The sequence below is a fragment of the Cuculus canorus genome, chromosome 4, assembly GCF_017976375.1.
Source record: "Cuculus canorus isolate bCucCan1 chromosome 4, bCucCan1.pri, whole genome shotgun sequence".
Classification (NCBI taxonomy): domain Eukaryota; kingdom Metazoa; phylum Chordata; class Aves; order Cuculiformes; family Cuculidae; genus Cuculus; species Cuculus canorus.
The window spans coordinates 38644106-38670009 of NC_071404.1; the positions used below are offsets into that span (position 1 = coordinate 38644106).

The 25904-nt window shown below is 35.0% G+C and overlaps 1 protein-coding gene across 1 annotated transcript in view; it reads left to right on the plus strand.

The window, feature by feature from the left end:
• Window positions 1–22700, plus strand: part of GPM6A (glycoprotein M6A) — a 114152-nt gene extending 91452 nt beyond the window's left edge. Inside the window, exons 4-7 of the mRNA XM_009565691.2 lie at window positions 11151–11304; window positions 12998–13074; window positions 14337–14402; window positions 20445–22700. Coding sequence (XP_009563986.1) covers window positions 11151–11304; window positions 12998–13074; window positions 14337–14402; window positions 20445–20597 — 450 coding nt within the window. The 3' untranslated portion in view covers window positions 20598–22700. The remainder of the gene's footprint in view (window positions 1–11150; window positions 11305–12997; window positions 13075–14336; window positions 14403–20444) is intronic.
• Window positions 22701–25904: the final 3204 nt, after the last annotated feature.

Here is a 25904-nt window from a genome sequence, read left to right on the forward strand (position 1 = left end):
GGCGGTGAAGCTGCATCATATTGACATTTGGTTCTTTGTGTAACAACAGGAACAGAGCTCAGTGTCGGCTCAGCTGGTTTTCCCACCCATAACAGATGCATCACTTCTGAATGCTAGAAATGAAGCTTTCATTTCTGAAAATCAGATACATATCTGGATAATCTGATCACAAAATGCGGAGCTGACAGAGAGGCCCTACTTCTGATTGAATACTTCTGTGCCTGAGGAATGCAGAATGCTTCATACCACTGCTTCTCCATTATAAGAACTAAAGTACCTACTGTCCAAGACAGCAGATGTACTTATGGGTCTAGAATCCCTTAGCCTATCTTAAAGGAAGAAAGTATCTCTTCCCATACATGTTAAGTAGCTTCAGTAGTTTCAGACACTGACATTGGAAATGGGTGAGGTTCAGATGGTGGTCTGACCTTTCAGACTGCATAGCGATAAATAATAATTATGAATTATTGTCACAAATGACCCAGAAGCTGATAGAGAAGTTGATTTCAGAGGGACTACATAGCAAAAAAAAAAATGCATCTCACCTAACTTGGAATGACACTAAGGTTGCCAAGAAAAGGGCCTACGCTCCTTCAGTAGTTAAAGGAGAGTGAGAGGGTTAGAGAGACTTTCTCAGACGAACTGTATTTTCATGCAAGTGATTGTCCTACTTTCTGTAAAGAGAATTACCCTCAAGTCTTTTAGGTTAGGTCTTTTATATCAAGCACTTCAGTAAACTACCTAAATTTAGTAGGATGTATCCCGCTTAGGCCCTCTTTAATTGGAGTTTAGATGAGTAACATCTGCTATCTAAACACTACTGCAAAGGGTGAATAAGATAAATCAGTGACAATTTTATAGGTTTCTGGATACTAGACCAGTGTTGGAATGTTTTTAGACTGTGTTCCTTGTAATCTTCTCTGCTTCTTATTGAAATCAGAAGGACAAGCCCTAGCAATAGCTCAAAACTCAGCTGAGTGGTTAAGAGAATCTCTCATATTTACGCCATTTCTCTTCCAAATACATTGTTAATATACATTAAAAAATGCAATTTATTACTTTTTTCCCCCTCTCTTAGTTATACTTTTAGAAATCTTTTGCAGTGAGCCCACAAATTATTTTGCTCTACATTTTTAGATGCTGACTGTATTTTTGGTCTGTCTTATTTCTGTAAACTTCCCAGGTTTTTGGGTTTTGTTGTTTGGGTTTTTTAAAATTTTTATTTCACACTTCCAGATTTTCTCACTCAGGGATATCACGTTAGAAAATAATTTTTTTGCCTGATCATTCCTTTTCTCACTTAACTTACCATGTGTTTTATAGACAGTTCTTTTGTGGACTGCAGTGTTCATTGCTTCTTTTAATAGAGAAGTGTGCCAGACATTGTTATATGTCGTGCCAGGAGCTTCTCAGCTTCTCTTGGTCTTGCTACTCACTGACAGAATTTTTATTGTCGGTGATAAACTGAACAAAATGGTTTTGCTTCAGATTGTGCTGTTGTCTCTTTCACATTATGGACATAATTTTTCCTTGGCATGTAAACTCAGTCAATAGGTAAGATTTTTTTAATTAAACCCCTTTCTGAAAATGTGCAGTCATACATTTGCACACTGTGCTTGATTGTAGAAGCTTTCTCCATGGGCTTTACCATTCTACTCTGAACCACCACGAATTGTTCAAGATGATAACTTCATTTCCCCCAGTTTCAAACCTTCCCGGTTTTAACTTCATTACTTCATAAGATGATCACAGTTTTCTGTGAATGTTATTCTCATCTGGCTGCCTTATTTTTTTTTCACTGCATCTAGCTATCTTGCTATTTCTATAGTTATTTAAACCATCAAATGTCAGTACCATTGTCATAAAGTCACATTTTTGTGGTCAAAGATGTGTCCTTTATCCACTCCCAATGTTTTTTACCTGCTTGTTTTTCAGTTCTCCCACTTAAAGTTGCTATCCCCAAAATCCATAGAAAAAATATACAGCTTTTTTGTTCTTTGTATCAACTGTATCTTCCTATTGATGTCTTACACATTCATAGCTACCACTGTAAATGCATTTTAAGGTCTTTTTTGTTTGTTTGTTTTGGGTTTTGTTTTGTTTTTTTTAATTTTAACTATTATTGCTTGCCCAGGAAAAAGGAGGGAAACTTGTAAGTTTATCCCCTCACTGCTTGTAACCTTTTATTTGTGCATGATGATTAGCATTCGAGTTAAGCTGGTTAGACTTAGCAAAACAGAGTATTTTTATCAACACTTCTTTCAGCTGAAGAGATTTAACATTTAAGGTCACATTTTCAGAATCCCCTGGCTGATTAAAAGCCATGTTATTGATTTTTCTACTTATCAAGACAGCAAATGAGAGAAATGATGGTCTTTACCGTTTGCTTCTCTCATAGGCTTCTCAAGCCCCATTAAGAACAAATCAAGAAAGAACACATATTCTTACTTTTAATAGCCAAGCACTCACTTTAGTGACCCATATGTTTAGAGATATAAGACTATTATTTCTGCTTTCTAGTTTAACCTTCACTGTCTTGTTCCAAAGTACAAAGCATTCAAATTTCCTGAACAAAAATCACAGTCTTGGCAATATGAAAAATGTAAACAATCTGTATAAAGTAGTCTTTTCCCAGCTGGGTGTTATTTTTTTCTGTGTATAGAAAACATGTCAACATTGAAAACCATTAGAGTATGGATCAGGTGTTTTTATAAATAGATTACCAGGAATTTAAAAATACCTTGAAAATTTATGACTAGTACCTGCCTACATTTTCAGGGAGTAGGTCATGATGGAATTGATTGTTTTTCGTATTTTATATCTTCAAATTGAATAGTTATGTAACATAAACACAGTCTGAAGAACTCATGAAGCAGCAACGTTTAATAAAGTTATCTAATATAGTTTTAATTAAAAAAATCAATTTTAAAACCAGATTGTTTATCTGTAATCATGTTTAAATAAAAAAACAATAGCTTAACTATATTCCCAGAGAGTATATCGAAGTGCTAGAACTACCACCAGAATGAAAAACAAAAGGAGGAGGAGAACTTTGACAATATGAAATTATAAACATATACACTTTGAGAAAAAGTAATTCCTATCTGGAAGATTGTAAAACTAAATAGAAAATACTGCTGCTGTTAAATATCAGATAAGATGTAATGTTCTCTGGAGGACTTCAGAAGCATATTGTATTACAAAAATTATAGTTTTGCCTAAAAGTCATATAAAATAACTAATGTTAACAACTTGAAGCAGCACAATGCTACAAAACCGTCAACATTCAAAAGAAGATTCAGAAATAAAAAATTAGTACAACTAGTTCATAAAGAAGTACTGAAAATTAAGCTCTAAAATCTTCAAGGAAAACCTAGCACCATTGCACCAATGAAAACCATCTTCTTTGAACTGAGTATGTTTTGATAGTGGATTTATTCACAAAGCAAAATTTCAAAAAAATTAATCAATTTGTTAGAGAATCTTTTTTCTATGGTTTTGATACATTTGTGGAAATTGCTTCTCCCACTTCTAATAGTAAATCAATTCAGAGTAAATCAGAAAGTAAATCAGCTTCTTATGTGCATCTAAATAGCTGCAAAGCAATAGATATCTTGTGTAGAATATTTCAACCTTGAAATATACCTTTAAAGGGAATTTTAGAAAAATGTGTCTGCCGGTAAAAAGTAGGAAGTAACAGTAAGAATTACTTTTAATTTTGTCAAAACCAGGTTTTTCATCCATTTTAAATATCATAAAATTAATGCTTCAAAATTTAGAATTTCAGGGATATAATAATTTGCTGCTAATAGATTTTAACAACATAAGGATGTCACGTAAGCTAGTATATAGTATATGGGTGATTTGCAATTAGGCAAACCTGAGAAGTTTGTTGCATTATGAAGAGAAATTCCAATACTGGCTTTTTTTTTTTCCCCTTCCTTCTCTTGGAGCTGTTAGTTGACTTGAATGCAAGCCAAGAACCATCAACTACATGACAGTAATATCATAGCATGAAATCTATCCATGTTTCAACAGGACTCTTGGAGCTCTGCCTAGGAATGTAATATGTCAGAGGGAGAGACAGGATGAAAATGCTTTGTAAATGCAATAATAAATATCCAACAAGTGATTGTTAGCAACGAGAGGGATGCTTTAGCCCAAGCAGAAAAGACTTCATAAGTGTGTATTTTCTGCGATTCACAGTGCATTTAGTGGTGATGTCACAACATAAGTCTCTTTCTTTTGGCACCTCTATATGCAAAATGAGATAAGTTGAAATACTTTTGCTTCATCTTCCATTCAGGAATGAGGCATGAATGTGGGACATGCTAGTTAGCACAGAAACAAGAGTGTTTGAGAAGGTCATTTGGTTTGGAGTCACTTAACAGTCCTTCTTAAGCATGTTAAGATTTCATACTTAGTAAGTAAGAAGAGGGCATATGAATAAAAGGAGAGATTTGCTAGGGTGGCAAAGTATGATCTATGACACATTAAGCACTGATGTATCATGAATTTAAAGACATTTGTATACTTTTTTCGATTTCTCATTTGACCACTTAAGAAAACATTATGATTTATTTAGATTTAAATTAATAAAGATAGTATTGCTGCATCTAGACAATCTAACATTTTTAATTAAGCAGCAAGGGCTGTTTTAGCTTCAGCAATGTTAAAATCCTTTCCAGAGGAACTCGACAAGTTTTTGCATTAGCTCTCTCTAGTATTTGCATATGAGAAAGTATACACTTAAGGTGCTGTTGCAAAAAATAATTGAGAAAAGTTTGAAGTGTTTATGTAGGGACTTTTTTTTTATGTGCAAAAGTTACAAAATTCTGTTGGATGACTTCTGAGCCTCCCAAAAGTCAAAAGAACTGAACACCTATAGTGTGAGAATACAGGTTATGGACAGGAAAATAATATCTACTATTTACCCTGATCTATGATAAAATTTCATTGATCAAAGGAAGCTACTGACTCTGGACTGCAGATCCAGAGTAGGCAGAACCCTGCAGTATAAAAAATTGAAGGTACATAAACAATAGATCTGAGGTAGTACTTTAAGGTATGACTTGTAAACTGCAGAAAGAACTATGCACTCTATCAATACCAATTCATCAAGATAAAGTTCAGCATTTAAGAAAATATGTGGCAAAAAGGTATGTAAATTTATTATTCCAAATGTGCACAGGATAAAGAGACAATAGCATTAACTCAGGAATTTCTCCTTAGAAAAATGGACACGACTGAGGCAAAAGGCCTGAAAGCCAAAGACCATTTATTAATTTAAAGCTAGACAAAGTGCTAAAGCAAAGTTTTCATTAGTATTGAAGTCAGATCTATAGATGATCGAAAGTGAACATGATGTTAGAGACAAAAGGCTATTCAGGAAGAAATTGAAAAGATCTTCCTGTTCATGCTTCTGAGTTGCCATCCAATGACACACTTGGACTTATTCTGATGTGAAATTAGGAAACTGTACTCAGAAGCAGGACTACATAATACACTGTGGATGTTAGGTGTCTCCTAGCATTCCAGTTAGAGACAGCCAGGCTAAGCCTAGGCTCATCTTGAAGTGATATTCTAAACTGACAGGGTTTCATATTAAAGCATAATAGCCTTTTGGCAGGATGGAGATATGTGATATCTGTAGATGTAGTTTTGATCCCTGGCAAAAACTGTCAAAGAGAATTTCTGAGCCAGTGAAGAGGTTTGAAAGGAACTTCTTATTATGTCAACCTGAAAATGAACAATGAAGCTTTGTGTGTATTTCATAGGATAATCAACCTAAATGGGATACAAACACAGCACGGTGTATGTGTTCCTACAACTCTCTGAGTTGAGAGCTCATGTTAGGGAATTCATATAAGGCAAGTATATGTGTAAATTGAGAGGAAGTGTAAATTTAAGTAGTGAGTGGTTTGGAACTAAGATAAAATTACATGGCAACATGAGGTTTCTGGAGTTAAACTTTTTATTTAGGCACTTCTGAATTTGTGGCCATGTTTCTATATTATATTTTTGTAGTAAGCAGCAATGTCCTCATACAATAATATGACTGGAGTTTACTGTGTTTCCATTTCAATTCATCTCTCTGTGTTAGCAGTGCCTCTTAGATATGATTTTACTGTCTCTGTCCCTAGGGTCATTGAGGCGATGTTTCTTCAGGGGTACTAAAATATTTATAACAAAACTAAAACAAGAACAGTGTTTGAAATTCAATGAATGTGCTTTTCGTGGGACAAGTATCCATAAATTTTAAAAATAAAACAGTAACTGAAATCCTGATCTCATTAAAATTAATAGAATTTGAGTATGGTTTTCAGTGGAAATAAGATTTCAACCAGCTATGACCACCATGAAAACTGTTGTGCTGTATGCATACCATTTCAGAACATGATCTGAAATGTCTATTTCCTGAGATTGATCCGTGCAACAGATTTTATAAATAAAAATCTTTCTAGAAGGGCTGATAATTTGCTTCCTTTGACAATTTATGATTCAGGAAAGGCATTACTAGCAGTGAAAAGCTTATAACGTCTGGCAAGGGGGTTTTATTAGCCATGGTTTTAGTAAAAGAAATTAACTGCCACAAAGATTAAAGTTTTTTTTGTTCAAATAATCATTTGTGTTAGCTATTCTTTACCAATGTGAGATGAATATTGACTAGTAAATTTTCATCTTCATGATTTGGTATGTAAATTTTGCTATCACTTCCACTTCATTCTGGATTTGTGTGTTTGGCTTCCTACAGTGAAAATTGAACTGAACAGAGGAAGTAATTTTCACTACCAATGCAATACATAGCATGCTGAAAAACAAACCGTGGTACCTCTTTAAGATGCTGCACTGCTACTTTATAAACCTTTGGCTTGTCACGTAGCAGAATGCTACTTCAAAGCAGAAAGATTCCTTTGAATCTCAGGAGACTGAGTTCTGAATTTAATACCTGGAGTGAAAAGTCTCCTTAAGCATTTCTTGTAAGGTCTCTAGAGCAAAGAAGGAAAATTGTAATAGCAGAGAAAATTGTCTAAGAAAATACTTTAGTCCTTTATCTGTGGTTTAAAGAAAAATATGCACAACTTCATTCTATTATAACAAGAATTTATAACTTGACAACTTCTATCGCTAGAAACTAATAGCTTGTTGTGCAAGGTTAACCTTTTGCTTTTTACTACCCTTACAGCAGAAAGGGTGTTATTGTCCAGATCACACTATTGTGGTTTGCTTCTCTAATAACAGTGATATCAGCTTCCAGGGACAAGTCATAGCCACCAAGCGATTTAATGAAAAGTTTTGCATTTTAGTTATTTTTACACGAAACAAAGGAAAATTCTCTATTTTTTAACCACCTTCTTGGTGTTATGGCATGTATTGGAGCATTTGAAGACTAAACAAAGGAGTTAAAGATGTGTGTATGTCTGCAGGGCTGTGATCTCATTGACATCACAGAGACATGGTGGGATGGATACTAAGACTGGACTGTTGGAATGGAGGGATGCAGGCTCTTTAGGAAGAATAAGCTAGAGAGATGAGAAAAAGGTGTTGTCCTATAGGTTGGTGACCAGCTAGATCAAGCTTTCCCTGGGGATGGATGGGGAGCAAATTGAGAGCTTATGGGTCAGGATAAAAGGGAAGGCAGGGTCACGTGGTATTATAACAGGGAACGTGCTATGGGCCACGCAATCAGGTAGAATGAGTGGATGAGGCCCTTTATAGACAGATAGGCACTGCCCCACATTCACAAACCCTGGGCCTCATGCGGGACTTCAACGACCTTGATATCCATTAGAGGGACAACATAATAGGGCATAAGAAATCCAGGAAGTTCGTGGAATAGGTAAGTCATAACTTCCTTCTCTCAGCGACAGAAGAGCCAAAGAAAATAGGTGCTATGCTGGACCTTGTTCTCACCAGCAAGAAAGGGGCAGGGGGGAATGTGAAGCTCAAGGGCAATCTTGGCTGTAGTGACCAGAAAGTGGTAAAGTTCAAGATCCTTAGGGCAGTGAGGAGAACACACAGCAAACCTCACTACCCTGAACTTGAGGAGAGCAGACATTGACCTCTTCAGGGATCTTCTTGGTAGGACATCAAGGGATAAAGTCCTGGAGGGGAGAGGGGCCCAAGAAAGCTGGTTGATATTCAAGGATCCAAGCTCAGGAATGATGCATCAGCATTTAATTTACTTTTTCTGATATACTCAACCAAACATATGCATGTTTTTAAAGAAAATCTCTTTCATAAACAAGTAGGCAATTCTTTTTAAGAAGGCAGCCCTCGTGACTCCCAGCAGCCATCATTTGACAGATTTTCCATGCTCTTATTCTGTGCCCAAGGCAGATTTTTTTAGAGGCTAATAAGCTCTGTAGTTTTCTCCCCTCTTTGTCGTACCAATACGTTGTATTATCTCAGCACAGATTTTTAAAAAAGCTTCTTAAGCAAGCAAGGTTACAGAGATATTCCTCCCTGTTACAGATCAGAAAATAAAAAGATATTAGATAGAAATTATAATGCTTATAGTAAGGGTCATATTTTTCCTCCATTTGGTGCTTATCACAGAATAGGAAGTTTCCTGAATCTGTATGGAGCCTAGTCTTAAAGCCAGTTACAACAGTTCAGTAATGTGAGACACATAATGAATTTGTTAAATGTTATTTAGTTCAGAAACTCTTGAAGGGAGCTCAAAAGTAAGGCCTCAGATTTGCCTGTTTTGGGCAAACTCATAGAAGGAAAACTAAGAGGCTGGATTTGCCTTTGAAATGCTTTTAGACTAGAGTAAGTTGAGACTTTAAAAGGTATTCTGAGAATACACAGCAAGTCTTCTCTCTTTTTTCTTCCTCCCGCTTTAGAAAAATTGAGTTTGTACTCAATTTGTTTGTGCTTTGACTTGATAATAAATTAAGATCAGACATAGCATTTTAGTTGGGAATTCATAGCCATGAAGTGAATCTACATTTTCAAGTAATTTTCCAAGTAATTGTTCGTAAATGAATGCCTGGGGTAGAACCAGATGTTGTCTTTTTACTTTTAACACTGTAATATGGAGAGAAAAAAAAAAAAGAAAATAGTAAAGGAGCAATAATGAAAAATAAATAGGAGTGCATATAGAACAGTATTTACTTGTGTTGACTGTTTTCTCTACAATACATGGAATAGAATTTCCTCTACACAACTGGCAGACAGGAAGGTGTACTGTAAGATTCAAAGGTATATATTTATTGTAGACTTTGCTATCACTTTCTCTGTTTTGCCAGTTAATTGTCTAGTAAGTGTGGTTTGGGGAAAAGTTGAAAAGGAAGACAGCCATTATCTGCATGAATACATATGCAAAAATCTTTAATAATAAATTAGACATACAAGTTTATCTTTTTAACCAGTTTGATGTTAAAGAAAAACAAAAACAGTTCATAGCTTACAAGGTGGCAGGTCAAGCTAAAGTACTGAATAAAGAAAATTGTAGAAAGCATCTACCCAAAGTTTTAAACAGAACACTTCTATTTGATGTTCCACTTCATCTTTTGCTTTCCTGCATCCTTCTGGTAATCATTTTTACTGCTATAAATTCTCTGTCTTTTCAAACAACTGCTGAAATTCTTATCTACCTAGAGACAATCAAAAAATTAATCTGAATTCAATTTTAAACTGGATTAATTAAACAACAGTAAATCCCTATGTAAATACAGTTCTTCAGAATTAAACTGGCTTTTATTAAATATTCCTTGGAAGTGAGTTAAAGTAGATCAAATTAAGGTCTCTTTAATACTGCTTGAAAATGTCCACCGCAAAACTTCAAAGTATTAAAACAACCTCACCTAAGATTCAAACCTTTTGTTGTTTTGGATTACCTTTTCTGATCAGCTACACATGCAAACTACCATCTGCAAGCCTTTTGAGTCTGACTCTTTTTGATTTCCAAACTTATATACATATATATATTAGGCTTTTTCCTTTATCACCTGAAGTGAGAGACCTTACAGCAAAAAGGTAATGAGAAAATGTCTTCTGTTGTATTTAAGGTTTAATTTTAAGCAGATAATGGATCAGCTTGTTCAACTTTCAAAAGTAGCTGTTATTTCTTATTCTCAGAGTCAATGTTTTTCTGTGGTATGCAGGTACAAAAATGTTAGTGTGCTGAATTTTTCTGTTTCAGCAATGTGTTTAGATTCATCAGCATTTCTGAAGCCATCAAATCTTGGGGCTATTTGGATTTAACATATAGAGGCTGATTTATCTTCCACGTTTAACCATGCAGCTACTTCATATCCTTTCCACTGCATAAAATGAAGTAATTTGTTATTGATGAATGCGTCTGCTAGTTGTCTTAGGTGAGCATCAGAGTAGCAATATGGCATGCTTACATATTTACATATGCTGCTGTGCCAACATAACTATTGGCCCTGAAGGCAAGAAGAATTCAATGCCTCCTATAAGCAGATTGCTCTACTCTTGAGGCTCCTGACTAAGAAAGAAAATACATGGCCTTTGGAGAATAAATGTTGCAAAGAATGTAGTTTAATGAGTTTCTTATTAATAAAGATAAGCATCCTAGTTTGTTCTGAGTGACGAATTCTCTTGTATGCAGACCTCAAACATGTCTAAATACAGTAACAAAATGACAGATACGTCGTCTCCTTGGTTCAATGCAAAATGGATTTGCTACTGAGATTCTATGGCAGCAGTGGACAACGACTGATTTTATGAAAACCCAGTAGAGCCTATAGTATTTCATTCTAATTTTTTTACATCATGATACATTGTGATATGGAAAAAACACCATGTGGCTCCTTGTCTTAACTGTGGAACAACGGTGACGGGAGAGAAGGAAACACATGCTTCAGTAAGCATGCAGCTGTCCGTACTTTAGATGTGGTGTTTTGCATCATAGACCCAAGAGTGACAGGAATGTAGAGTAAGCTTGCACTTCTAGAAGCATAACTGCTCATCCTTCAGAAACATCGTGTTAATGCTCTGTCACTTTGACCAGATCATTCAATGATTATCAGAGCAAGCCTATAATTTAAATGATGACTGAAAGAGTCAAAACCAATCAAAAGTGCACTTGTTACTTCTCTGTGGTTCCTTTTTTGCCATGGACAGTTATGTTCTGACTAACCTCTGGTTTTGATTTCCCGTCTTTTAATCTTTTGCAGTTCATTATGCTGACATACATCTTTATGTTGGCCTGGCTTGGCGTTACAGCTTTCACTTCTCTGCCTGTTTACATGTACTTCAATCTGTGGACCATTTGCCGAAATGCCACCGTAGTGGATGGAGCTAATCTCTGCTTGGATCTTCGCCAATATGGTAAGTGAAGGAAAAGCACCAAATATAAAACAAGATTTCATAAAAGAAAGCATCAAATTTATTTGCTTCTATGTATCTGAAATGAACTGCAAACTGCTTAAGTGTTTCTGAAAAACTGTTTAGGGTTGCTTTCTATCCTTTTATCCAATAGTCAAGGCAGTATATCAGGTATGCATTGCATTTCCAGGCCTTACAAAATTCAACCAATATTGTCCATCTTCTCAGAGTACTGAAAATGTGGCCTGAGGCTTCTAAAATGACACTTTAATCTTGTGATAGGGTCTTTCTTTTGTTGCCTTGGCCAAATATAAAATTTCAGTATATTTGTAATTGCTGTTTTGAGATATAAAAATGCTCTGATTTTTGGGAACTAAATGGTTTGGTTCACATTAAACATTTCACTTAACCCGAAACAAAATATTTCATGTTATTTTCTTCATGAGGGGAAAAAATTTCTTGGTTTAATATATTGACTCCTTGAACCAGCATGACAGGTGAGTTGAAAAAGCAATTATCTGTACTGGTTCTCATCAAGAGTATTCATTCTCCTTGCTATGACTTTTTTATTTTATTAATATTTATGCCTATTTCTTATTATTAATTTAATTTAAATGTACATAGAAGACTTACATACTCAGTGATTCTACCTGTTTCCTGAAAGTTCAGTGTAAAAACTGTGGATTACTAATAGGAAAGAACAGTACCATTTTGATGTTAACTGAGTTATAGTAATTCTCTTCAAGCTAGAATTAGATTTACTATCTAAACATTAACCATGAGAAACAATATAGTAGATTCTAGTTATTCTTGCCAATAGAGGAAGTGTTATTATAATAAAGTATGAATTTGGGTAATGCTTTTTTATAATTTGTTGAAGAAGCCTTGTACCAGATCAACATATCTAAAACAATTTACAGCACGTCTCCACATGAAAGTAGAGAATATTTGTGATCAATACGGTAAGTGTATATACTGGTAGAAAACAAATTTCTGGTCTTTTCATTATTGTGTTGATAAGACCTGGACTGAAGATATTTTTGAAAATGGCTGAATAATCATTCCCTGCATGTTACTTCTATTGAATAGATGATGTGTCAGTTTTGTCATTGCTGAAGCTATCATAGAATCATAGAATAGTTTGGGTTCAAATGGGCATTAAAGATCACCTAGTTCTACCCCTACACCATGGGTAGGGACACCTTCCACTAGATCAGGTTGCTCAAAACCTCATTCAACCTGGTCTTGAATACCTCCAGGGACAGGGCGTCCACTACTTCTCTGGGCAACCTGTTCCAGTGGCTTATCACCCTAACAGCAAAAAAATTTCTTCCTAATATATAGTCTAAATCTACCTCTTTGAGCTTAAAACAGTTATCCCTCATCCTGTCACTACACTCCCTGATAAAAAGCCCCTCACCAGCTTCCATGCAGGCCCCCTTTAAGTACTGAAAGGCTGCTATAAAGCCTTTGTGAAGCCTCCTCTTTTCTGGGCTAAACAAGCCCAACTCTCTCATCCTGTCCTCGTATGGGAGGTGCTCCAGCCCCTTGATCATCAACCTGAAAAATAGATTTTGTTGTTAAACATTCTGCAAAGCAGCCAAGGAGTAATATTTCCTAGATGTTCTGGGTCAGATGAAGTAAAACTGATAGGTACTTGGAATACTAAATAATTTTAATCTTTATTCTGCTCCAGGTATTGTAACTATTGGAGAGGAAAAGAAGGTTTGCACCACATCAGAAAGTTTCGTCAAGATGTGTGACTCTAATGAGGTGAATAAATATGATAATGTTTAAGCAAACCTGTAATATCTGTTTAAGTCGGAAATGGCTGGTACATGTTTTCTTCTTGCTCTTAATGTTCTAGTTGTAGCTATGATGGTGAAATAAAACTTCAGTGGAAAATGCAGTCAGCAAATACTCTCCCTATTCTTTTACCACATAAGAAATGTAGCTGGTGCAATTTCTCCAGCCATTTGTTTTCTAAGTATGCCTGTATTTTATTATTTAAGAATTCCATTGCCATGTGTATTTTTACTGAGATGTTTTTGAAAGCAAATGCACCTACTGCACAATGAATAGGTCTGAATAATGAAGCACTATTTGAAAGTCTTATGATTACTGCTGTGACAGAAGAGTAAAGATTTCCAGTGCATTTGACCAAATCTTGCAGTGTGTTAGCACGACTCCTCGTACATTTTTCTTTCTAGATTTTCCTTTTGCCAAAGGTCACATATTTTAGTGCAGCTGAGGCTTCTCGTTTTATTTTTGAATGATCAGGGATGAAGACGGCAAACAAAATTGCCTTTATCTGAAACTAAAAAGAGAGGCTAAAATCTTGATCCCTCTGAACTCAAAAGGTGTTTTGTTATATGTTTCACCAGGCCTTTCTAGACCTTCTTTCTTTTCTTAGAGTGAAGGTACAAAATCTGCCTTTACACCAAAAGCAACTGCGAAAATGCAACCCTTGCTGTGCATTCAACAATCAGTGGCTGCTGTGTAAACCAGATCACTGAAATTGAAAACAAACAAAATCATTTGGTTTGGGGTGGGGTGAAGAAAGTGGTTAACTTCAATTATTTAGGTAATCTGGTTTATGTTATATTACTGTGAGCAAATGTTCTTGTCAAATTTGTGAGGGGAGAAAATCAATATATGAGAATGGAAAGCTACAGCTAATGAAGGGAAATGGTGGTTTTTTTAGGCTGTCTCTGCCACTGAAGACAAACATTTGTCAATCTAATAAGGTACTACTGTAACCGTAAAAAAAAAAAAGAAAGTGAAGACTGTTTATTTTTAAATAATTTAAATACAATATTTTTAAATAGAATTATGCTTTGCCCCTGATATTGTAACAAAACAGGCACAAGCATAATGTCATGTAGCAATCAAGCTTTTGGAAAAAGTATTAGTAATCATGACTTTTGTAGAAGAGTGGCACAAGAAAGGTAATTATTTACTCTACATTACTCAGACTTTTTATTCAGTTTCATTTTAGAGTACCACCAAATCCTTTTCTTTATCCCACTTTGCAGCTGAACATGACATTCCACTTGTTCATTGTGGCACTCGCTGGAGCTGGAGCAGCAGTCATTGCTATGGTAAGCTACTCAACACTCTACCTCTGTTGTTATTTGAATTGCTAATACATATTGATTTTTACTTAGTTTTACTTATTAATTTTCCATACTATGACTCAATGCTATTAATTAAATATAATTATGTAATTCAATACTCTCTCTTATTGTTTTTTAAAATATATTGCTTGATTACCTTTGAAGTAGAATATCATGTTTACTTTTTTTGAATTAAAAAAAAGCACCTTTAAGTGCACGCTAAGAATTTTTATCTTGCTGTGTTCAGACAAGTGTCTCAACTCGTGTGTCTGTCTCATGACCACAGTACTATACTTATAGGGTTCATGCCTTTCTTGGTATTCACAGACTTGTCATACTGCTGTTTGAGGAGCAGACTCTTTTTGTCCGTTTGTGTATACATGCGAATAAATTTTTCTGTCAAGACTAATTTTTGCTTTTATTAGAAAATAAAAATTACTCTCGATTTGATGACATTTTGCCAAAGAGCATGTACGACTGAGAAAAAAAAATGTATGAGTTAATGCACAGCTCTTCTTCCTTTTGTCTGCTACATCTCCTTCAACACAAAGACATTTGTAGAATGATGATTCTGCACCAGAGTAAGTTTGTATGATACAAACTGGAATGGGAATGAAAAATTACTGTTACATGGCACTGAGGCATTCCGTAAGAAAACTGTTAGTGATGGTGATTGTTAATAAGAATTTTTCATTTATCTTGGGGCCATAAATTTTTCACTTTCCCTAGAATGACATTTATGAAAAGGAAAAATCTGGAAATATTAAATGAAGCTAGAATTCCTTTTGCATTAGTGATTCTTTTTTGTTCTTCTCTGCCTGTTTTTCAGTATTACATGGCATCCTGCCAACACAGCACAAAGAGATAAATGAAAAGAATTTATTTTTGTTTCAAGACCAGAAATAAAAAAGATAATACTAAACTATAAATTATATTAATAATTTAATTTATTTTCCAAATTGAAACTTTTTGCTTCTATCTGAAAGAATGGTGACCAAATAGTACTTATTATAGTAATGTTAGGAGGACATATACAAGAGTATATTCAATATTAATTATCAAATGCTAATTTGTTCAGATAACAGTTCTGCATTTCAAAGAAGAGTTTTGAATCACAATACCCACCAAAAGATTTTTAGTGAAAAACAAATGTGGAATCATAGAATCATAGAATCCCTAGGTTGGAAAAGATATTTGAAATCAAGTCCAACTGTACACGTCTTTAGTGGAAGCAAAGTAAGTAGTTTAAATACATGATACTTTCAATGAAGTTTTAAAAAAACCTTTCAGAGATCACACTATCACGTCAAAGATGCCATAGATGTGTCACACCAAGAGCTAGTCCACAAAGAATTCACTTTGATAGGTCACGTTTATTCATGTATTTTTGAAGGATTATCCATACCCAAGTATGCTAGGATTCTGTGACTGCACAGAACTGGTATTATAACGCAAATTATTTCAACAGAAATATAAGTTAAGGATCTAAGCACTAGTAAATTTTGTAGTGTCTAAAGTAAAGGTATGCTTTATGAAATGTTTGCAGCTGTATTACTTATGTTTCATTTTCATAATTAATTTGCTTGTTTTTAACTTACCATTGTAATCTGTTTGGTATCTGATGAAGAGTAGAACATTCTACCCTTTGACGGTGGTAATTTCTAAAACCACCAGATCAGACCACATTTATAAGTTTAACTTATAAGTGCTATATAAGTTATATAAGTGCTTCACATTTGACACAGTAGCCCAAAGACTAGGGACAGGACATGAGGGAAAGTTGAGAATTTTGTCTTTGGGCACACACATATTAACAGGTTCTCTCTCTTTAAGAGAAGTTTGCTTTCCCAAGGAAGAAGTAATTTAGGGAAGGGAAGATAAATTTTGGGTCCTAAATGCCAGTAAGATGGAAGAAGAAAACAACTTTTTTTTCCCCCAGATCTTATGCTTAAATGAGTAGAAGGTGGTAAGGTATCCACAATGGGCTAGGGTGAGGACAAAGTGTGCAGAATCTGTTTAAGCCACTGGAGAAACAATGCCCCACCCTATATGAGCTGTTGCAAGAATGATGACAAATATGATTTAATGAAGTTAGCCTTTGAAAATATCCACAACAGTAGCAGATCTCCATGTCTGGGAAATTTAACAAGACTTTTATCAGGAAAATGAGATTTAAATTCCAGTTCTTTACAAAAAAGAAAGCTTATGAATTTGTTGCAATTTTAAAACATCTCTTGCAAACACTTATTTTAAAGTAGAATAGACCATCTGACTGAAGAAGTAAGTGTTTTGTGTTTCTTACCAGCCAGTACTAGTAGTGCATCATCAGTGAGACTGCTGAATAACTAAATTGTTGAAATCTGCTCTTATAACTGATATTTGAAGTCAAGACATGGATATACTCCATTATATCCTCCCTTCTGGATTTGTAGACATTCACAAGAGCCAGATTTTTTAATATTTGCAGATTTCTTTAACTCTTTTAATGTCAATATTTGTCATGAAATTCACTAAAGAAATCAGCTTGTTCATAAATATTAAGACCATCTGTCACCAGAATATTTTTCACTAATCTGTTTTTAAAAAATATATTTCAGAAAAATGTAGTCATTTATTGCAAAAGCAACAAAATTTTACTTACACTTGCAAACCAATTTGATCAGAATTCATAAGTTTCCCATATCTACTACTTTATTCTCTCTCTTGGTCTGAAAGTTGTTTATGAATGTTGGAAATTTTTCCCGATTGACTAGCTGCTTCTACTCTCCAACGGAGAATGTTTTTCTGGAGTTCAAAAAGAGAATTGGTCTGTGAGTTAGGATTGATGTATAGAAAGACACATGTATTTTTATAGTAGTAATAGTTTTTATAGTATTTTTTTATGTAAGGCAAACCTTTATTTTGCAGACAAGGAAAATGTCTTAATTTTGACTACACATGATTCTGAACATTATAGTTCTTTCTTATATCTGAGTGGATAATAAATGGATACAGAAATAGTCACTGAAGTAATAGATATTAGTTTTACTGTCTTCAATGTTGTGTTAGGTAATAACAGAAGACATGAAGTTCTTTAAATGGAAACTCTTCCATCCCAAAGGGTTGATTGTAAGATTAGTAAATTAGGCAGTTAGTTCTGCCTTTGCTGTTTTCCCAAAACCGCTTCAGTAGGGCTGAGTTCTTCTGCAGGACATTAGATGCATTTAAGGGCAGGATAAAAGTTAGACTTCTACCCTGCCCAGATAATGATGAGTCCCAAAATGAAAACCAAACCAAACCAACACCAATCCCCTTCCTATTCTAGATACAATTCTACAGTTTTGAAGACTGAAGCATACTTTCACCTTATGAAGAAATCTAAGCAGGAGTCAGAATATGGAAAGACCCTGTGCTGTGTTGCATATGTCTGTAATTGAAACATCCGGAGGCAGACTGTGGAAGCTGCCCTGCTTTAATTTGAATAAGTCTTGACAGGGCCCCACTGGCTTAAGGCTATTCAGGTCATGGAAGTGTGAAATGCAATTAGACAGCCACTTAGGGATGACCTCCTTAGTGTGACAATATTATCTAGGAATCTGGTATTAAACAAAAAAACAAACGTAGTAGGACTGTTCAAGATATATGTCATTATATGACATGGATATGCATGTGAGATTATATTCACTATGTAAGCTAAAGTAGTTTCCAGGAAAGTCATCCTGCTTATAGTGAATTTGAACTCCAAGAGTTTTCAACAGTTATTCCAGAGGTTTGGTTCTGTAACTTTTTAAGGAAGGGATGGGTGAAAAGTAGAAGTTTAATGAAGGCCAGACTGTGGCCAATGTACTTTCGGAACAATGTGTCTGTTTTTTAAGTAGGAGAAAAACACCAAGTCAAACTACAAGAATCATAGAAACATAGAATCATTAGATTGGAAAAGACCTTAGAGATCATCAACTCCAACCGTACCTGTCTACTACTAAGTCATGTCTCTAAGCACCTTATCTACCTGTCTTTTAAACACTTCTAAGGCTGGTGACTCAACCACCCCCCTTGGCAGCCTATTCCAGTGCTTGATAACCCTTTCTGTGAATGATTTTTTCCTAATGTCCAATCTAAACTTCCCCTGACCCAACTTGAGGCCATTCTGTCTTGCCCTATCACTTATTACTTGGGAGAAGACTTCTCTGCAACCTCCTTTTAAGCAGCTGTAGAGAGCAATAAGGTCTCCCCTCAGCCTCCTCTTCTCAAGGCTAAACAACCCCAGTTCCCTCAGCCGCTCCTCGTAAGACTTGTTTTCCAATCCCTTCACCAATTTCATTGCTCTTGTCTGGACACGCTCCAGGACTTCAATGTCTTTCTTGTAGTGAGGCACCCAAAACTGAACACAGTATTTGAGGTCCTGCCCCACCAGTGCAGAGTACAGGGGGAGAATCACTTCCCTGGTTCTGTTGGCCACACCATTTCTGATACAAGCCAAGATGCTGTTTTCCTTCTCAGCCACCTGGGCACACTGCTGGCTCGTGTTCAGTTGGCTGTCGACCAATACTTCCAAGTCTTTCTCTGCCAGGCACCTTTCGAGCCAGTCTTTCCCAAGCCTGTAGGCTGCATGGGGTTGTTGTGTCCCAAGTGCAGGACTCTGCACTTGGCCTTGTTAAACCTCATCCTGTTGGCCTCAGCCCATCGATCCAGCCTGTTCAGGTCCCTCAGTGATTTTTATAAACCACTAAGCTCCATCTCAAATGTAATTTGGATGTGTTACACACTTTATTTAGAATAAAAAACAATTGCAGAACATATTTTTTCTATGGTAAAATACTTTTCACTGACTTTCAGAGTAAATTTATTGAAAGCCATGTGAAAAACATTTGTTCATATAACAATATTGTCAATATTCTTCAACTAGTGGCTAATACTCAAAAATTTTCATAGTCATTTGGTCATCCCATTAGCTGGCATATATAAATCAAGCTCTTTGGGAATACATTATCATAGCTCATTCTGTGAATTTTCTTGGCTGTGAGTGAGTCAGGTCCAATCTTCAATATTCCCCGGTAAGTTGTATAATAATCACAGCCTGTGGGGATTTTCCCCACTTCTTTTCGGAAAGTGCTCGGTGTTTGCTTTTTTCCATTTTTTTCTTTTCTTTTTTTTTTTGATGGGACACTTTGGAAGCTATTAATTTTATTTTCTTAAACAAATAAATAAATGTATTTTTATGTATTTAAAAATTTAGATGAAACATGAACATTGTTGCTGCTCCATTCAAGATGTAGACAGAAGTTGTCTTTTAAAATCATACAAATAACTTTTTGAAAAACTTTCTATGCATTTTAAAGGATTGCATGCATATACTGTGGTATATCTAGTGTAACAGTGAAATAAAATTACTAAATTAAATTGTGGCAGGAATGTACCTTCTTAAGACCTCAGGTTTATTTGTAACTATGTTTTGTCATATTTTGCCTCACTGAACATATTTTTAATTTTTGCCAAACTTTTTGTAAATTAGCTATTTTTGACAAAATAGGTAGTTGTAGATGAAAGAAAGAAATCACAGCTAGGTGGAAAGCTCATGCTAACTTTAGCAAAAAAGAAAAAGCAAATCCTTCTGTAATAGTATTAGATACAGAATCAGAAGACTACATATGTGTCTACAGCATACTTCTGTCGTAAGAAATTACTTTAACAAATAATCATCCAGTGGAGAAAACTCTACAAGAAATAACCAGGAGGCATTTTTTCATGTAGATTTGCACACTAGCTGAAGTAGTAAAGCAGGGATAATTTGTTGGTTTTTCATTTTTTTAAATTTTTTTTATAACCATTGCTACCAGCTGCCAGTCACGGTGACAGTAACGCTTGTCAGCTGAGTCATCTAAGAATTAATGAAGCTTGAACTTCACAATGAATTGCTGTACTACTTGACTTAGTCAGGTTTGTTCCTTCTGATGAAAACCCAGTCTCTATCCTACAGCTTTGAAGTTTGAACATCCTCTATTCTGACTAGATCAATTGGTTCCTAACCCTCTGTTACCTCTCTTACAGGTCCATTATCTCATGGTCTTGTCTGCAAACTGGGCCTATGTGAAAGACGCTTGCAGAATGCAAAAATATGAGGATATTAAATCAAAGGAGGAACAAGAGCTTCACGATATTCATTCTACTCGTTCTAAAGAGCGGCTCAATGCTTACACATAAAAACCCCCTTGTCTTACTTTCTAATATGTGAATGCTTTGTTGTTTAACTAAAGGCCATCCAACCATTTTAAAAACAATTGAAAGTGCTTCTCACAAAAGATAGTTTGGGTGACTTACATATTACCCATGTACAATTCTTGGTTGTCTAGCACTTGGTTCCTTAATTAGTTCTTACTTTGTGTGACCGTTATCTACCACAAAGCTCGTAAATAGCCTTTCCTGAATCCTTTTAAGTGAATTAGTTCTGCTAGATCAAGGATACTAAACAGTTGTCAAATACAAATATGTGTTTGATTTTTTTAATCACTTTGTATGTGTTATGCATAACACCTTTTACATTGTTTCTTATATGTTTTTGGAAAAAAAGTAGCTTTTTATACTTTTTAGTTCTGAGTTCAATAAGTACTTTAACTACAGGTATACTTCAAAGGGACCATTGTACATGATGTACAATATATGAAGAAAACATTCTGATGACTTTCCTTTATATTTGGAAAACTTGCCAGATGGACCCTGATCAACTTGAATGAAGGTCCTAAGAATGTTTTAAACTATCAAAGGTGCAATTTCTAAATTTGTAATAGTGGGTAAAAAAAAAAAAAAAAAAAACAGAAAAAAACAAAAAAGAAAAAAAAAGGAAAAAAGTGCTTCTTATCTTTGTTAACATTGCATTATTATTATTATTGATGTTTTTAAAGAATATTCTCTTGTTCCAAGTCCATGGGTGATAATTCCTGTTTGTATTGTGAGCATGCAGACCGTGGTGCTAACAATGCATGGCCACTTGCCTTTTGAAGGAATTCAATACCACGGCTACCTGTTAAAGAGTTACAGTATATAGACAATTGTTAATTGAGTGATATAGTTATCCATAGTTTTTTACAGAATGATCTCTCTTTAATTCAATGATGGTTTTGCTAAATTGGAGCTGTTCATGTGGTGATGTGAGAAATTACTGCTTAGCTACATTTATGAAAGTAATATATCAAAAATACAGTGACCATAGAGGTCAGATGTCTTTTTACCTGCTTTAAAAATTTAAATGGATTGCACCTGTCTGAACTGTAAAAGATATATTAAAGGAGACTTCCATAAATGCTATAGCTTAGCTTCTAGCTTTCCTACCCATTTTGGTTTACCTGTATTATGTTAAAGTAAGATGAAAGACCACTATAAATCTTATTATTTGAAAGTACCGTAATATATTTGAGCCTTTATTTTGATAGGAAAATGTTATCAGAAACATAGGTCATCTTAATTTGAAAGAATTACCTGTATCAAAAGCAAAACAAAAAAACCTATTGAAGAAAAGTCAGCGTAATTGGACCAAATTTGCTGGATTTTTTATTTATTTTATTTTTTCTTTTATTTTTTTGCCAATTTCTAATGCTACAAGAATGCTGTAAAGTGTCTTTTAAAGTGATGTAGCCTGACAAGACATTTTTGTCAGTGTTAAAAATCTTAGGTAGTTTTGTGCACTTATTGGACCATTGTGAATTCTCTCTCAGTGTAAGTGCATTTCTAATAAAACTTCTTGAGTAAATCTTCTTTGTACTATTACTAGTTATGCATCATCAGTAATTTTTAACAATTCTTGTAGTAAGTAGAGGGTAATACTATAGTTATTTGTGGCATGATAATGCATTAAGTAGTATTAGTTGATTGAATTTTTTTCTTTTTCTTTTCTTTTGCTTGTTTTGGGGTTTTTTTGGTTGTGTTTTTGATTTGGGGTTTTGATTTATTTTATTTTTCTACACTTAGGCTGTCCAACAGGGTCAACAGTTTTCTGATAATGTGCAGTACCAGTATTACAGTTCTGCAAGAAGTATTAGGAACCTCTTTTGGATTCTATATTGTAGTGTTTCAGTTTTATGTCTTAAAACGTTTGTGCTGATTTTTAAAGCTATGTCTTTTAAACTCATGTAATGATGTTAATGCTTTTGGCTCTTCTCTGGTATTAGAGTTTGTATTTTCACAAAGAATGCTTTGTAGCAGGCATTACAATTAATCTGTTTTGTACATAAATGTGCCAACAGCTTGATGGTGGCGTTTTTGAAATGTAGAACAAAGTGCTTGCAAAAATGTAATAAACACACTTGTGTACTTTGTGTACTTATTAATTGTTTGTGTTGTGTAGGGTTGGTTTTTGGTTTGGTTTTGTTTTTTTTTTTTTTTTTTTGCTTCTACGGGACAAATTATTGTAACCAGAAATGGAATAAGGTTGTTCCTTCTATTGTCCTTGGTACTGAAGGACATTTATTTATTTTTTGCACAACCTACTTTTAGATGTTCAAGAAGATAGTTCCTTTAACAGAAATGATGAGAATAAAGAGTAAAATTTTAAAAAATAATAATCTGGAGATTTAACATTAGTCAGAGAATATGCCTTCATCAAATCTGTGACAAAAAATTCTTATTGGAACAAATAATTTAAAAAAAATCCAAACTGTAAAGAGTGATATCCTTATCCCCTTCTATGACATAATTACCTCTGGCCTGCACCTTTACAAATCACATATAAGTAAGTTCTGTGTGCAGCCTTTGTATGGATAGAAATTGTGCCTCAGTTATGGGTAGTTTGTTCCACTGAATTAAAACTCGCAGTCATTGCCAATGAACATGTTGCTTCAAACACGTCTCTTACCCAATGTTAAGTATCACTAATTATATATCCTAAGAATAAGCAGGTAAATAACGTCTAAGAATAAAATTTCATAGTCTAGGAAGAGCAAGATAGTATGAGCCATACTTGTTCCATTCTTAACATATCAATCAAGAGAACAACAGGGCAATATATTCATTATAACAGTGTCCTTTGGAACAGCTCAACAGAAGCTGGTCTGACGTCAGTTTGGATATTGCTCGGGAAGTGTATGCTAATACCTGGAAGTCACAGTAGATAATACTTCAAAATCTTGACAACAATACTGCATTACTTATATACGTGTGAAGTACTTAAATGGTTAAGAGAAATCTATAGCCTTGCCAACTAACATGATATCACTAAGGAAAATTAATTAAAATACAATTCCAAAATGTGTTTATTTCTCAGTTAACTAGCTCCTATATAGTACTTCATGTGCTCTTGATGATAACATAACATGTGCCATAACGGGGAAAAAATTTTTCATCAGCAGCACAAGCCAAAGGAGTAGAGGAGCTTCTCAGAGCACAGCGCATCAGTCATAACTGATTCACTTCAAAGTCTGCACTTATTTGGTTTATTCCAGACCCTTCTCTGTGTGTTGACAACCTAAAATGACTTATCCCGAGGTATGTTGCATAGATCTCGATTTCTGTAGACTCTTCTGCGCTTAGTTTAAACGAGTGACTATAGTGCTTTTCAGAGACAAGAAAACCAATTGAAGATCTATCAATTTGGTGCAGTATTTTTGCTGCAAAAATGTGCGTAGTTAAATGAAAATTTCAATTTAAGAAGTTTCCAGCCTTAGATGCTGTTTTGTATTTTATTCAGTTTACTATGCTCCATCATATACAGCATCCAATAGCATGTTACGAAACTGATCAAAAACTTCCCTTGGTTGGAAATATTTCCCATCCATTTTCCCCTACCCACATCACATTTCTTTTTCTTTTTGACATAAAAGAGCAGGCCATAGAAGAATTTTATCCTAGGAAGGGAAAGGTGGTGTTTATACAAGCTCTTAAAAAAAAAAGCAATGTTGTTTTTCCACTGAGCTGCACAGAAAACCTGCAAATGCACATTGCTAAGCAGAAGACCAATTTATGCCTCCAGGTGACATCCTATTTCAGTACCACCTCCATTTTGCATAGATATCGATTGAAGAGAACAAGCTCAAAACACTTGATATATTTAAAAGATCTTGCTGACCCATGTGAATATATCTGACTGGCATTATTTACAAGACAGGAACTCCAGCAATTTCTGAATTTTGAGATTTTCAGCTGTGGTTTCTTTTTCTTTCAGAGAACTGCAGAGGATCTCAACACTTCAGAGAGATACTTCTGCCTTTAACAGTTATTAGCAATGATGGCAACAGGTAAGTGTTGTTGCGGGTACAGTGAGAGAGCTGATAAATTGTAGAGAAATGGATTATCTTCAGTCTACAGTAGCCTAAGCATCAGCCAGGAGGCTTGCAGCTATTTCACAGAGAGAAATTTGTCCTGAGAAAATCATTCTGCCCATGTTGTACAAGCTGTTGTGGATTCTTTCCCCATGTCACGTGGAGTCTGGCCAGACAAACATAAGCCCCAGGGAAGATCATTTTAGTTGCTCTTTGAATCAGCAGTTCTGACCTGCCTGCTTTTCTTTTGCATTGCTGAACTTACAGTGACTGAAAGGGAAAATTTAGGGGCAGGTGTATTTCCTCTTGAAATGGTCAGAAAATGCCAAATAGAAGCTCTTTTCACAGCAGCTGCCACAGCTATAGGAATAACATTGCAACAACTAAAATTTTGCACTAGATTCCAATGACACTAAAAAGAAGACTTGAAAAAAATAACAAGAGGCTTGCATGAATCCCATGTTTCTGCATGTTGGGTTACTCAATGCTATGTAGACCAGAAAAGTAGTGATACGAGCTAGGTTTTCCAAATTATCTAAACACTTTTTATTTCTCAGCTGTCCAGAAAAAATGATACTTATTAATGAATCCCTTTCCTACATTCTATTGAGAATATTCTGATCTCTGAAACTAAAAGTCCTGCATTTTTTTAAAGAGATTTAGTGACTTGTATTTCTATCTTAAGGACAAATAGTAATTTAAGAATGAATCACATCAAAGAACAAATTTATCCTCAACAAGTTCATGTCCCAGTTAAAACATGCAAATCAATTCCTGGAATTTTATAATTCAGCCAGTTCAGTTTGCATTTACAATCACATCCTTACAAATTTGGTCTTTTGGAATAGTAAACTTAATCACATGGTTTGACACAGAAGCAAAACATAAGGTTCATTACCTGGCTGTTTTGAGCTGATTAAGCAGACCAAAAACTTTCTCAAGAAGGCAATGTTGAGCTGTCTTCAGTGTCATCTTTTGAAACATGAGATAATGTGTTACACAGGAGTACCTCACTAAGGTATTTAATTTATGTTTGTATTCTCCTTTCATGATTTGGGTTTTTGATGTGCTGTTCCTTGTCCAACACGAAACTTGCGGCTACTGAGAAGGGAGGTCTCACCAAAATGACTGAATGGAGTATCACGTGGCTGGAAACAGGGACAAGGGCAGTAGAAAAATGCAAGACAGGGACAAGGAAATGAAATTTTTTCCCCTTCTAGTGAGCCTCATCGGCAAGCTACTAAGCTGGGATCAGGACCTG